The 15171-nt window shown below is 36.5% G+C and overlaps 2 protein-coding genes across 2 annotated transcripts; both read right to left on the reverse strand.

Annotated features, from left to right (window-relative positions):
- Nucleotides 1-994: 994 nt before the first annotated feature.
- On the reverse strand, nt 995-6434 carry LOC112494255 (protein PF14_0175-like). The gene is made up of 2 exons (XM_025084360.1): nt 6299-6434; nt 995-5786 (listed from the first exon to the last, which is right to left on the reverse strand). Exons 1-2 carry the CDS (start codon nt 6311-6313, stop codon nt 1203-1205), a joined length of 4599 nt encoding a protein of 1532 aa, XP_024940128.1. The 5' UTR covers nt 6314-6434; the 3' UTR covers nt 995-1202.
- Nucleotides 6435-7342: 908 nt separating this feature from the next.
- On the reverse strand, nt 7343-12309 carry LOC107266805. Its single transcript, XM_015737682.2, has 2 exons — nt 12127-12309; nt 7343-10336 (listed from the first exon to the last, which is right to left on the reverse strand). Exons 1-2 carry the CDS (start codon nt 12229-12231, stop codon nt 7916-7918), a joined length of 2526 nt encoding a protein of 841 aa, XP_015593168.1. The 5' UTR covers nt 12232-12309; the 3' UTR covers nt 7343-7915.
- Between the last annotated feature and the right edge of the window lie 2862 nt (nt 12310-15171).

Here is a 15171-nt window from a genome sequence, read left to right on the forward strand (position 1 = left end):
TAGAGAATGGCTTCAGTTTTGAGACTTTTGCGGTCAAAATCATAAGTAAAATTCATGGGTTCCGGATGGTTGCCTCGTCTAGTTTCAGCGTATTGCTGACGTTTCACAAACGTTTCAGTCTGCATCATCAGGGCTGAGGGAGCTCCGATACTGAAGCTCTCTATTATATAATATATAAGCACACATATAATATACATATAACAGCTGGTCAATTAATATCTCAGGTCAGTTGTTCCAGTATTCCGGAACAACGAATACCAGTATTTAAGGACTTCCTGAAAAAATAGGGAATTCCAGTATCGGAGCTCCTTAGCCCTGATAATGCAAGACTGGAACGCTTGCGAAACGTGGGCAATACGCTCAAACTAGAGAAGCCAACCATCCGGAACACATGAATTTTACTAAAGAATGGCATTTTAAAAACTTTTCTCAAGTGCGCAGTACCCATGAAGATTACGTTAACCTGGAGAATTAAAATTTTTTTCATAAACTATTTTTGTATTTTCATGTCATCACTTAATGAATTAAAAAATTTTCTACGACGTGCCGAATTTTTCTAGCAACATTTGGAGTCGGAACGTACAATATAATGATGCGACAAGTTACGTGGAAGAAAAGAAAATTTCTCTAGTTTCTTGCTTGTTATCTTCTCTTATGAAATCTTTGCAAATTGTGCAATTTACCTTTTTGTATTACTTGTTATATAGAGGGATAGGTTGATAGATATAACGTCGTGGTAAAGTGAAACGAGTTACATTTGACGGATTGATTTATATAGTGAAGGAGCGCACGAAAATATCGAAAATTATTTCGGAATCTTGCAAAGGTCCTTGGTAAATGAAAATTAGCTTTAGTTTATCGAATTTAAATTTACACAACGTCTTCGTATTCCTTTCTTCCGTTACCTTCAACGATGAACAAATATTCATAGACTCGAGGGCATTTGGCAGAATAAGAAATCACATTGACTCGAAATAATTCACAAAGCCTGTATTTCTAATTTATTATGTACACAAATCGACGTTATACAATATAGCTCTTACAAATTTTTCAGTCATAGGTTCATAATGAACTCGTTAACTCTACTTATGTTACTATATCGCGTATTATATAATACTATTTTATAATTTAAAGATAGAAATTTGTTTATTTGCATGATTATGCTGTATTTTGCCATATTTGTAATTCCGCCCATTAAACGTTCACGAATTCTTACGTTCGTTGTTAGGTAATTTCGCTTTCAGCGCAGCCTCGCTCTTGTCTGATTTCTTCTGGAAATTTTTTAACGAATCATCGTAAAATTGAAGCTGTAATCGACGCTTCTCGTTCTCAAAATAGTGTTTTAATTCATCTCTATCCCGAAAGTAATTTTCTGAATTTCCACTTGGCAACTGCTTGTTCTTCATGAGCAGACCAAGTAGATTCTGAGTTCTGGGATGATTTATGTCGTAAATTTCATGATTTGATTTTTTCAACTTATTTGGTGATGCAAAGTGCTCCAGTTCGGGAGTAGAAGTTGTTAAAGTGGGGTAAGTAGTAAAATCCTTTGAATTTTGGGAATAATCCGAATACGGTTTTGGACGTGACTCGAAATTTCCGTTATCGCTTTCATACGGTGGTCTACCTTGAAAGGCTTCAAAGCGCGGACCCTCCACATGGATTCCCAAATTATTACTAGCTGCAACGTCAGAATTAAAAGGTTTTTGACCGTTCGGTCTTGAAATAGGCCGGGAATTTCCTTTTTCGAAATTATTAAAACGCAAAGGGTTTGGACCCTGCCCTGGACCGGGTCTCTTCTTAACAACTTTGTCATGAAAAGGACTTTTAGAAATGAAGGAATTTGGTTTTGGTGGTGTCAAAAAGTGATTAGGAAAGTTTTTGTTTCTGTAATCATTACTGTTACCGTTTCCGAAAATTGATTGGCCTAAATCACTTGGGGGTCTATTAGGTCCGTTTTGAGGTCTGTCATAATAAATATGAATAGGCTCCTTGGACTCTGGAGAGTGAATCTTAAAATCATTTTTGAACAACTGGTCAACATCGACATTTTGAGATTCGGTTTTTTTTGCGTCATTCAAATTTTTCTTTTGTTCAGACTGTTTAGAAACATCAACTGCGCGTAATTTATTTTCAGAGAAATGCGCTTCCAATATTTCTTTGCTCTGCTTAATATCCGGAAATGAATTTTTGAAAAGCATTTCATTCTTTAATTTCGAAACTTCTATAGAGTCAGTTATATTCTTGTCCTGCTGAGCCTGCCTATCATTATTCCATTTTTGCGAGTTGTAAATTGTTTTTAAAGATTCTTTAAACATCTCCTCGGCATATTTTTCCAAATCGGAAGTTAATTTTGGTTTATTGAAAAGATCAGTATGTGATCCAAATGAATTTTTGAAAAAATTACCACCCGGCACTAATGGTACTAAGTTCAAATTATGTAATAAAGGCTCATTAAGCGCTAATTTACTATTTAAGAGTCTTTGATTCTTAATCAAATCGACATTAGGCACAAAATTTATTGGATTAAACAAAGGTCGTTCCGCGCCGTGATTCTGCGATGCTGAACCTTTCAAATCTAACTTTGCACTATTAGCTTTTGCTCCGATTTCAGTTAACGAATCGACATACTTTTGCAGGCCGATCGATTCTACGGTTGTTGATAAGATAGGCTTTGAGGTCACAGCAAAACTCGTACTATAAATTGGAATGGGTGTGGATAACAGTGTAGGGTAATTACCAATAGATTCAAATGGATTGAAAAGTGTTAGGTCAATAGGACTTGGTTTTATGTTTGGATTTAATATTTCAACATTCTGTCTGCCGACGTTAGGTAGCTGAGCTCTTGCAAAATTACCTGATGTTGGCGAAAACGCATTCGCCGAATTTTGAATGCTATTACTTCCTACGTTGTCATTGGTTCGATAACTTTGATTAGGAGCTCTATTCGTCTTTACATTTTGACTTTTTTGTAATTGCTGTAACTGCTTTAAAGTATTCTCAAAAATATCGTTCGCTGCTTTAAGAATTTGTTGGTTCTGATCTCTATTCTTTTGTCCCGAGAAATTAAAATTTTGAAAATTCTGAACATTTTGTTCGGTGGGCACGAACGCGTTTGGATTATTGAAATTCAGATTATTCAAATTCCCAGCGTGCTGAAGGACTTGAGTAGGTGCTAAGTGAGCATTCTGAACGTAAGTTTTAATTCTAGGAGTTAAGTTGTCGTCCCTGAATGATTGATAGAAATTCTCATGCAATTGAGGCTTGATAATTGGTACGTTGGATTGAAGGTAAAAGTTGCCGTTATTCTCATAGCCATTTGTATGCTTTTGACCATTATTTGATACAGAATGACCAGCGGAAGTGAAATATTGTCCATTCGCATCAAGAGAAGTTTGCTGTCTCTTAGTTTGCGATTCCGCCGTTAATAAATTAATATTCGAAATTACATGCGGATTCGGAATTGTTGAAGCAATTTGCACAGTTTGAGCATTTCTATTCTCGTTTGAAATTAAATTCTGACCGTGCAGTCCATTCGAATTAACTTGAATATTTTGATTCAATGGGAATGGACCATTAGCCTGCGCGTAATTAGCAAAGGGTTGTTGTGTCGCTTGGGAAATTACAATATGTGGACCAGCGTGAATGCCTTGAGCTTGATTCACGGCCATTGGTTGGACATTGGATGCTATATTTGCTGTGGCAGTATATGTCGGTCGTGGTGTTACTGAACTTTGGAAATTCGACACTGGAATATTTTGCAAACTGGAAGGACCACTCGATGTTACTGCGTATACCGGTGACACGGTACTATGTACGTATTGAGGTCGTAAATTTTCAGAATATTTCGATTGAACATTTTGTTCCGGTACCAAGACTGCCTGTATAGGATTATGAAATGAACTCTGACCCACAATTACATCCGATACTGGGGAACCAGCGGAAGCTGGTGTGCCAACCACGTAATTGTGATTCTGCACGTTTTGCACATTTTTTTGCGTATTCTGTGGAGGCAAATTGTGACTAATAACCGACTGTGGCGTATTTACAACAGGCGTGACGGTATTGATAACAGGATTGGCAGTAACAAAATTTTGTAGTACTGCATTAGATATATCGAATCCCTGACTGTTCCCCAGTGCCGTAGCGTGATCAAATTTACCCAACGGCACGAGGTTGACCTTAACCGGAACAATGAGTTTTGGTTTTTCAATTTGATCAATTTCAATACCACTGGAATGAGATATTTCAAGATTCGGTGTAAGATGAGTCCACGAGTTAACAGCATTCGATTTAGAATTTTGAAATTTTGTATCAGTAATATCGACATTAAACCTTCCTTTCGCTCTAGCGTCATAATTTCTCTCCTCAGAACTTTCCTCTTGCAATTGTGAACGATTATCCTCGTCAATCCAAATATTAGACTTAGGCCTATGACGATGTGCTTTTGATTTAGAAGCATTGGGACGTTTTTTAGGCACTTCCGCTTCAAATATCTCTTCAGTTATTCCACGATGCTCTTTGGGCAATCTTCTTGAAGTTTCCGAAACGTAAGGCCTCCTCCTGCTCTTGTGAACTTTTCTGGGTCTCTCGGTGATCTCGAAGTATTCTGCATTTTCTTCAGAAAAATCTTTTGACTCCTCTGTACGATCGTAGTGATGACCATCGTCTCGATTAAATAAAGCCTCGTGAGCATAATGCTTGGCGGAGTCATCTTGTACACTATCTGAGGCACTACTACTGGTTTTGTATGGTGCTGCCACCGATGCTTGACTTCTTGTCGATTGGCTACCGATCTTAACGTTCATCTTATAATCACTCGGTTCCACAACGATTACTGGTTTCGAATTTCTATGTCGATTTTTCACGGTGGACGATGGCTCCCTTACACTATACAATTTCGGCTTTTTTACTGTCTCCGTCGTGTCGTAGTTTATTTTCAAAGGAATCGGCGCTACCGTTTGCCGGCTGCCACCACTTCCTCTTTGATCGCCATAACCGTGACTATCTTGTGCATAGTAATTGTTATGAACTTTTTCGTGCTGATGATTATCTTTCATCTGACTGTCTTTTAAGTTATTATACGAATAGAATCTATCGTATGGATTTCCGCTTGGATGCTGTACGTTGCTCGTGTAGCTGGTCATGTAATTCTGAATGTTCCTGACTCTATCTCTGATATTAGTCGGTGGTTTTCTATCTCGTTCATAGTTTGCAACATATGAGCGTCCGGAATTATTATCAAAATCGTCGGCCCTACTGGAATCTGTTTGATATTTCTCGTAAAACTCTTGATAATTTGCAACAGCTGGTGTGTCGTTTTTCACTTTAAGCAATTCAAATTCATCCGGATTTTCTTCGGTATCGAAAGATCTGCGATTCCAGAGGTTTTGTGCCAGGCTTAAGAAAAATCTCGCTTCTGTCGAATAGGCGGGATCGTTTTCGAGATCATCGTGAATTTTGTTTTGCCCATCAGAGGTTGAATTGAGACTATCAACAATGTCTTTTTCTGTGATATTCTTATTCTTCAAATTCAGAGTTTCACGTTGGCGGTTCGTAGGTGTTATAGGAATAAAACCATTAGAATTCTCATAATGAACAGTCGTCGAATCCAAAATCTGTTTTCCTTCAAAAAATATTGGATCCTTGATGTGACTATTTTTGGCAGTTTTCAGTGTCCTTGTCGTATCTTGTGAAGCGACAGCGACCTGATCCTGTAAGTGAACATCTTGTTCCTCAAGGTCAATCGATCCTCTTGCATACGGCCAACTTAAGAGAAAGAGGACGACCTACAAAAGAAAAAAGAAAAATTAAGGAAAAATGAGAATAGGAATAGAAAGTATGCAAACACATTCACGCATATACAAACTTGCGTGAAATACACGAAAGAACTCAATGTGCGCGGAACCAAATCTTCACAAACTTTCACATCCACTTATAGATGTCTGTACGAAATCAATATTCCACGTCCGAATATAAAAATTATAGAAAATATATAAATACGCAATATATTTCATAGATGCTTTAAAGCCACTCATTTCCTGTTTAACAAATTGCACAGTTCTCCTTAAAGAATTTAAGGTATGCCAGAACGATTAGAGTTGAAGGAAAACCATGAACACGAAAATGATCGTGGAAACCATTCCAAATTTGAATGATTTTTTAATTACAGTCGTTACTAAGTGCAAATAATGATTCTCTGTAAATTGTTTTATATCTATCTTTACTACTTGTTTTCTTTTTGTTGTACTAAAAGCTTCAGGTTTTCATGACAGTTATACGTAATGGGAATAACACTTACAGGGTAGAGATACATTTTCCAAGAGGCTTGACACCATGTGCTTTCTTATCTTTATCACGAATCACACTAAATTCCGCGTGCACATTGATTCCAAATTCTTTCTTCTCGTCCCGTTTGGTCGTAGGATCCTGCAAAGTGAACCTCCATACGAGAACTGAGCCCCATAGTAGATTTGCGATTTTCTTTATACACTCTGGTAACCAAGTGAAAAATATCGTTCTAAATATTATCCTATAGTCTGCAGGCCTTAACCAAGGTACTTTCATTCGCGACACGCGACCGCAGTTGGGAAAATCTTGTCTTCTTCAAGATCGGAAAGCTCATTACACTACCACTTTAAAAATCACTTAAAGTAAAGAAAAAGGGAAAACCAGCAACGACATTCTATAAGTAATTTCTTGCGGGCTCAATCTATGTACAGATGATGTGCACGATAAAACTGTACACAGAATAATCGATCAATTATTTATGCATGAATACTTGGGATAGTAAATTAATTATAGATATTTGTAAATAGAGAAAGAAAGAGAGTTCGTCATCTGGCCAGAAAATTGACTGGATCCGGAAATAGTTTATAATGTCATCTTGCTTCCACTTATAAATAAGAAAAGTATGAAGGCGTTATAGTCAGTACTTTTTCTACTTCAGTTTTATGCGCTCTAAAACGCACGCTTTATGCACAATACAAACGTTCCTCATAGTGAAGACAGATTCACGCAGTGAAAAATATACTCGTCTGTATAAGCTATAACGACACAATTTGATATACTACGATAGTGTTATTTGATCTGTGTTAAATACTCTGTACCTAATTGCCTTGAGTAGATTTCGAGATATCATCGAGAATAGCTCGTGAAAACATAAAATTAACTTTGCTCAATGATTATCGCTGGTTAAACTTTTATTTAATTGTCTATTAAAGATAATCATCGCTTGTGTTCTATCAGACGTTTCGCAAACATCTTTAAACGAACAAATAATTAATTAGTCTTGCACAGAACGCATCATTATCAATCGGACTAGATAATCAATTGCCGGTTGGTGTCTCATTGCAAAAATATTACTTTATTTTTTTCATTAAAAATACATTAAACAATACTGCGTTTTCATTTATCAACAAAAGCCCTTACGTACGACGTTTTTTAAGGTACCATTTTGAAGTGTGACAATTTGGTTGGCGTTGCGTTTTACCACAAAATTATTACCTTACATCGAAATACGATCATTTTGAAAATCACGATGCATCAAGCTTTCGGAAGAAAACAAATGCAAGTGATTTACGCATGCTTTTCAAAATATCCGTATCGTATACATTGATATAGATATGTATTTATATATATTGCACAATGCCACGATAAATAATTATATTTCTAAAGAGTTACGTATGTCTAAAGATTGTTCCTTTACGGCATAGCATACATTCACCAGTCTATAGAATGCACTTTTTAAAAACTACATTATTAATGAATCGAAGTAATTGATTGTTGATGAATTCAATAATACTCGCTTAGCATATGCATGTACCCTTTTAAAATCGATTGCTTCCAAATTTTGATTGGACGTTTCTTAAAAAAAAAAACAAAAAAAAACGAATATATAAATGTTGAGGAAGCTGCTCTAACTATGCGTTGTGTAACTTGTAAATCTAGGATCCTCGATAATCTGAACGCTCTTAACCTTTTGTGGTTTTGATATTTGACTATCCTGTGTACTAGTGAATCCCGTATTTCTATTGCTACCTGATTTTATCAAAGAATCGTAGTTCGATGGTGTCAAATTGGTACGCGTATTGAAATTCTGTGGATTTTCAGCAATGTTCTTCGCAAATTTTTGAGAAAAAGTCCTGGCGAATGTAGGATCTTCCGAGTATTGACTCAAACTCTCAGTCAAATGCGCCAAATCATATAAGGGTCTCTGTCCAGCAGCCTCACTTTTTTCATAACTTTGAATATTATCTCCATAATTCCTATTTTGATTCAGATCATTAACGCTATTTGCATATTGTGTAAGATACTGTCGTAGTAACGCCTTTAGATTTATATTTGGGGTAACTTTTGGTTCAATAGGGGCTGATCCATCAACCCGCAAAATAATAACTGGAATTAAGGAATTGCCAGCCTGAATAAAGGTTGGATGTGCATTTAAGATTGAAGAGGGATTCCTAATATATTGAGAAATAGAAGGATTATAATTAAGAAGATTAGAATATTGACGATTCGAATAGGTCTGTGAGTTACTGTTGTCATAATTATTATTTTGCGAACTGACACCATTTTTCAAGACTTTCGTCAGATAGCGTTGAACTTGAGGCGTGTATTTTGATAATATATTTGGCGAGATTTCACCGGACGGAGTGTAAAGGTTAGAGGATTTCGTTGTGTCTGCTCCTTTCAGTGAACTCTCTGTCGTATACGTATATTCAGGATTTGGACTGTTGACCGAATATGTAGTAATAACTTTGTCTTCTTTATATTCCGGTTCAAAGGCTTGCTTGGATCTATCATAAGTGGACGTTCTAACTTCTGAAGATGATGAAAATACATTTTGGGCAGACCCATCCCGTCCGTTTGTTTTTGGAACTTGGTTTTGATAACTCAACTTATGAGCTTGTTGCTGAGGTACGGAACCAAAATCAGTTGAAGATAACGAAGCAGAGGAGACGAATTGAGTTTGCTTAGGGTAGTTCAAATTTTGATCAGTGGGAAACTGAGCAGGACTCTGAGAGTATATGTTTGCAATTGAATCTTCTGCATAAGTGGCTCCTTGAACATTTTGATATCCAGAAACAGGTTTGGTATTATCATATGCCACATTTAAGGGCGATTTATTAGCATTACCGAATGAAAAATAATCATTTCCATAAGATGCCGGTGGGTTTTCAGATACTTTGCCATTAGGATACTTCCAGATTATTTTATGTTCGTATTTGACTCCATTCTCAATGGTGTACTTTGGATAACCAGTTAATGCAGTCACAAGATTCAATCCTGCGGGATTAGCTGAATTCAGCCCAACAGGTCTCGGAGTAGATACAGTCTCATAAGTTGGTCTAACGGTCGAAACACTTTCATATGAGGGTCTAGAAGTAGAATATCCTAGACCCTGAACGTTATACGGTGCCATTGTAGGATTAACATAAGCTGATAACCTGGGGCTTGAGAACCCCTGGTATGAAGGAGGTCGTGGGGTGGTATAACCTGCCAAATTCAATCCGGACGTGTGCGAGTTCAAATGAAAACTTGGCTGAGGTGTAGTGTATGCGGTATAACTTGGTTTCGGCGTGGTGTACGCAGAGAAGCCTGGCGTGGTTGTGGTATAAGAGTCAAATCCAGGTCTTGGCGTCGAGTAAGAAGCATAAGATGGATTTGGGGTGGTTGAGAAAGTCTGAGCAGATCTGAAATTCCCAGCAGGAGCTTTCTGCAACTTCGTCCGTTGTCCATAAACAGGCTTTACAATAGGGTACTGCAAGTTCGAGATAAATTGCTGCTGCTGTAGTAGCCGTTGGTGCTGAAGTTGCTGTTGCTGCCGCTGTAGAAACAGTTGTTCGACGATAGGGGCAGGTGTCGTAGAATAACCCGTATATCTCAATGATCCAGAATAACCATTAGCAGCGCCGTTATCATATATCTTTCCATTAATTAAATTAACACTCTCTACAATTGTCTTCGGCTGGAAGGGAGTTATGGATTCTTCGATACTAACAGTCGTACCAGACTTCCCAGCTGGAAAATAGTAGTTGTACTTTCCCGAGAACAGGTTGTTCGTGTTGTATCCGTAACCCAGGTTTCCGTTAACAGTTCGTTTGGATTTCTCATCACTCGTCGAATTTGTACCGTTAGTAAAGTCCAGAAGAATAATCGGTGGCAGGATCGGCAGTTTACCCTCGGGATCGGTAACGGTGTTTAGAAACTTGTCGATATTTTCTAGCGTTTCCCGCTGCAAATCTTTCTCCTTGGGATCCTCATCCTCATTCTTACTTGATGCTGATTTCGACTCCTCCTTTTCGCAGCTCGCGATAATCAGGAGAGTGGATACAATCTGAAAAAATAAGTTCACGTTACGTCTCGCATATTAGCGTCATTATCTATATATGCATTTCCGCAGTTCCCGTCTAACGACGTGCCGGAACGTGATCATCGACATATACAGTATAACTTTAATGAAATTCTTACTTTCACCGTACTCTTTCGCAGCATCCTTCTCGTCATACAATTCTTTTTGTTTTAAACTTACTCAGCTCCTTGGGAATGTAGTGTGGTACTTTCAACGCGTAAAATTTGTTTTTTTTTTTTACGAGACTGTTGCCTCAATTACCATCACAAGACACGTGGATGAGTGATGGAATTTTGAATGATAATAAAAGGAGTAATTACAAGATCTAACTATATGAGGCATGAATATAAGGCTCTTAAACAGTACTTATACGAACACACGTACTGCAATAGATAACGATAAAAAATGAGAATCACGCCGAGAAATTTGAATATCGTTAGTTTAAAGTGAAGTCCAAATACCGGTCAGTAAACAGGTTTTCTACTCGTCCACAACTTCGTCTCGCCACTTTCTTTCTTGAGAACCCGCTATGACCGATCGGTCAACTTAATATCGAAATTTCAAAAGGATTTACGTCTGTCATTAACCGTGAAAGGACTGAATCTTCCTTCCTGTTATTAAAACTATCACACGTTATTCAATATGGCTATCGCTGTACTGTATGTACATACTCCGGATGAAGAAACGTTATTAAATACGAATTAGAAAGCAGCCTTAATACCTTGACATCAAGTGTATCTTATGACTCCGTGAATATTAGCATACACGGTACATTAATCAAATATAAAAATGCACAATCAAAGTCATATGATTTATGAAAATATGGAAGAAAGTAAAGTAGCTGTAATGATAGTCAGTAAAGTAAATAGATAGCAAAGTAATCTTGTCGTTTGAGATTGATCGGAATCATCAATTATCATTTTACCGTAACACATTTTTCCTGGGTTGCATGAGAACCACGCACGTGTTCAATTGCCCATGATCATCAATTTACATGCTTTACGTAAATTTTCCATGAAATCGAACGTTATCCAACACACACAAATAAATTTACGCAAAATAAGGAGGGAGCCCCCCGCCTTTAAGGACTTTCACTACTTCGTTTAATATTCATCTGCTTTAATACATATCAAAATATCTGAATGATCCCTGAAAGAACGTACATACAACCGACGTTACACACATATTTCGAAGGCAAGGAAAATCATATGTACTTTCACTGCAATTATGGTCACCAATTTCCGGAAGTTATTATTACTCTAAAAAAATTTTTTTCATATAATCTCGTTATACGGTAATCGTACTGTTTAAGACGTTAAAAATCTATCTTTTTTTTTAGTGCCATAAAAATTCATGATTGCACAAACAATCGATAATAAAGCACCACGTATACAGAACTTTGATTAGAAGAACAATAACCACCTTTTACCTCACTCAGATATACCAAATAATATTTAATTGTTAATTATGTAAATCCAACAGAAAATTTTTCAGTTTATCCAAATATATTGTTTGCGAAAATTATTACACTTCCGTTTGTACCCACTTTCAAAAATAAAAAACGTCGCGTTCGGTTCCCCATCTTGAGAAGCAGCTGTTTTAAACTCTCAAGGGATGTGTAATTAGTGTTCGACAGATAATCAATACTTTCCCGGCTTACAACAAGTGCCATTACACGAGTCAGTGCATCGACTACTTGCGATGCAATGTAAGTGGATGTAATTGATATATACGTATATTAACCACAACAACAAAAAAATTGAATAAAAACTTACATATATCCATGCGAGCCTCATCTCGATAGAAGTTGAACCTGCTGGCTTTGCAGACGAGTCGTGTGTGTTTGGTGTTTGGTACTGATGAAGTCGAGGCCACAGCATCCCACCTTATATGCCCTCGCTCCGAGACCAAGAAAGACACCACAGCATTATAGTTTCACTTCAGCAAGTTGAATGCTGTCCACGTTCGATACGTACGAGAAGATTCCTGCCAATAGCGTAGAGGAGCTCTTTCGATATCGTACGTCCCCCCCTCCCCCGAAAAACTTTTAAAATGAATTTCGATTTTTTATTTTCATTAGGTTGTTGCACATTCAACGTTCTTTCCCGATACACGAATCGCACTTTAGATTATAGAATGCACCTCCTATGTGCATAGTTGTGTATATACTATTGTATATTGCACATATTAATATTTTTAAATATATTATTACTATTTCGCAAAATCCCTAATCTCCAAATCTGCTGTAACGCTACGACATTAACAATTTTTAATTTTTAATAACTGGAAGGTTACGTCACTCTATGCAATTCACATGCGATACATTTTTTCCAACAATCATGAGTATTCGGCACATCAATCACTAATGTGTAGCCGCGTAATAACTGTTATTACGTTGGTTTAAAAACGTAAAGTTTTCAAAAGTAATTAGGATAATACAATAATTAGATGGAAACGATTAGGGATCGCAAAGTTTAAGGTATGAAAAGTGTTTTTGTTGTTTCTGCCACTTACGAAAAGCGCGAAAAGGGTACGAAATAAAAACATAGCTTGATAACTGAAGATTTCAATTAAAATTGTGAAAATGGTAAATTAAGTGAAATTTAAAGATTTCGAAGGAACCAATAGATATAAATGATTTTCAAGACCTACACCATTGGCTTAACTTTGCAGCATCCGCTTTCTCATTCTACCGACTTACTGCCGATACGCAATGTTCGCGCAAATAGTATGAAATCCGCATTTGTATGTCAATGACGTTGTTAGGTTATTTCGAAAACTTGCGATCACACGTTAACACCTAACAATTGCGATACAAGTTATAACAATTATGATTTTCATGACGATACATTGATAGTTTAGTTATTTAGATTTATGACTATTAACTTCAAAGTAATATTATAATATCGTGTCATTGAGAAATAATTTTTGATATTTCTTTAATGCACTAAAATTTGTTACCGCTTATCATCGTCTATAATGTTTATCGAATATCGTTCATATTTGATCAATTATACACTATCGTATACTCTGGTTTTTCAGAGCTATTGTTCTAGTTGAAGATCGATCTACTATAATAGTTCATAGAAAATAAATGAGCGCAGCAACTTCAGCTGGCACAATAGCTATGAATACTATATTATATATGTATAAGTACTCGGTTATTTCAGACTACTGAATCACCTGAATATAGTTCTACCATGGGTAGTAGAAATAATAGAAATCAAATGGGCAGAAACGTTGTCAGGTGGTTCAATAGTCCTGAATAACCACGTATATTTTTTGTTGTATGGCTTTCCTATTTCGGAATATTTTGAAATAGCGGATCGGTTTTTTAGGTGATTTGTAATTAACGCAACCGAATTGAACCCGTAGGAGTGTCTTATTTAAAAAGGTAATTAAATTATTCTAATGCAGAATTTAAATATAAAACCGTTTATGATAGTATTATATGATTTACTTTTAATAAGAACTCGTTTAACTCATTAAGACCTATAGCTAGCACAGTTGAGATCAAGAGAATTTTAATATCTTAATTAGGACATTGGGCGAAAATAAGATATATGCGTTTTTTTCATTATTTTAACATTTGAATAAATAATAATTGGCTAGACAAGTTATTAACGATTCTTTAAAGAGGGTCCTGCTATACCGGGTCGATAAAATTGAATTTTTATTTTTATGAATCGTCAGAATAACATTTGAAGAACATACTCTCAAAGTTACAGGTAAAGACTCCAAATATTACCGGACCTACGATGAATTTTCTACCTGAGCATCGAGCGCACGATGCGTGACCCTGCCCGCTGTGCTGCGGTCGCTTCTCGCTCGGTCACTCTTGTTTGTATATACACATACATTATTGTATACACACCTTTGTATACAGTATACGTTTTCTATACAAATCATACAGGGTTTTTATTTGTGCCTATCTGTGTGTATGCACTTTGTGAATGGGACACTAGCGTATAAACAAAGAGCGCTACTTCACTTTTAGCGTTTAACGCCGAAACATTTGCATTCCGGCTATAAAATCATTAAAATCGCCGCTTTGATCGCTGCCGATATTTTCAATGAAGGCTATTACGCAATCTTGAAAGTAATGAACACACTGGACATCAAAGTAGGCAAGCAATGACAGGCATTTGCTGAAGCGCACGACGCGCACTAACGTGCCCAGCAGGACATTTATAAGGAAGCAGGAAGTTATTAAATGGTCCTGGAATAGCTGATTAACCTCGAACAGTTGTAAGTATTCGAGAAGTTTAAATTTTTTGTACGTAAAACTTTGAACGTCTTTTTCTCGAAACGTGGCGTGCCATGTATTTTATAAATTATTCATCCGATCTTCTTAAAATATTAAGGTTTTTTTAGAACACTGTTTTTCCTCGTCGGCAAAGCTGAGATCCGCTTCGATTTCACCAATTAAATCATTCATTACAGCCAAAGGAGAGTAAAGTTGATTGCCAAAATATTAACATTTGTATCCAAAGCTGTATCATTCTCACAATTTTGAAATTTCATACGCTTTTTTAGATTTACCGATGACGATACGTCATGGACTTATGAACATTTTTTTTTTATCTATTTCAAATAATTGCAGCCAGTGCTAGTCTGCACTCCAATTGTCAACTCTGCCGCCAAGGTTCTAAAGTTACGCTCCTATACCGGCGCACGTATTCAATATTTTATTGTGAACCAATTCTAACATGTAGCTCAAATATGACTCAATATATTATGACAGTTTTGAATAAATACGTGTTTCATTTTCTTTTAAATTAATTCCTAAAAATGATCTGGTATTTCGCGTTCTACAGCAA

This window comes from Cephus cinctus, unplaced genomic scaffold, assembly GCF_000341935.2.
Source record: "Cephus cinctus unplaced genomic scaffold, Ccin1 Ccin1_scaffold0025, whole genome shotgun sequence".
Taxonomy (NCBI): Eukaryota; Metazoa; Arthropoda; class Insecta; order Hymenoptera; family Cephidae; genus Cephus; species Cephus cinctus.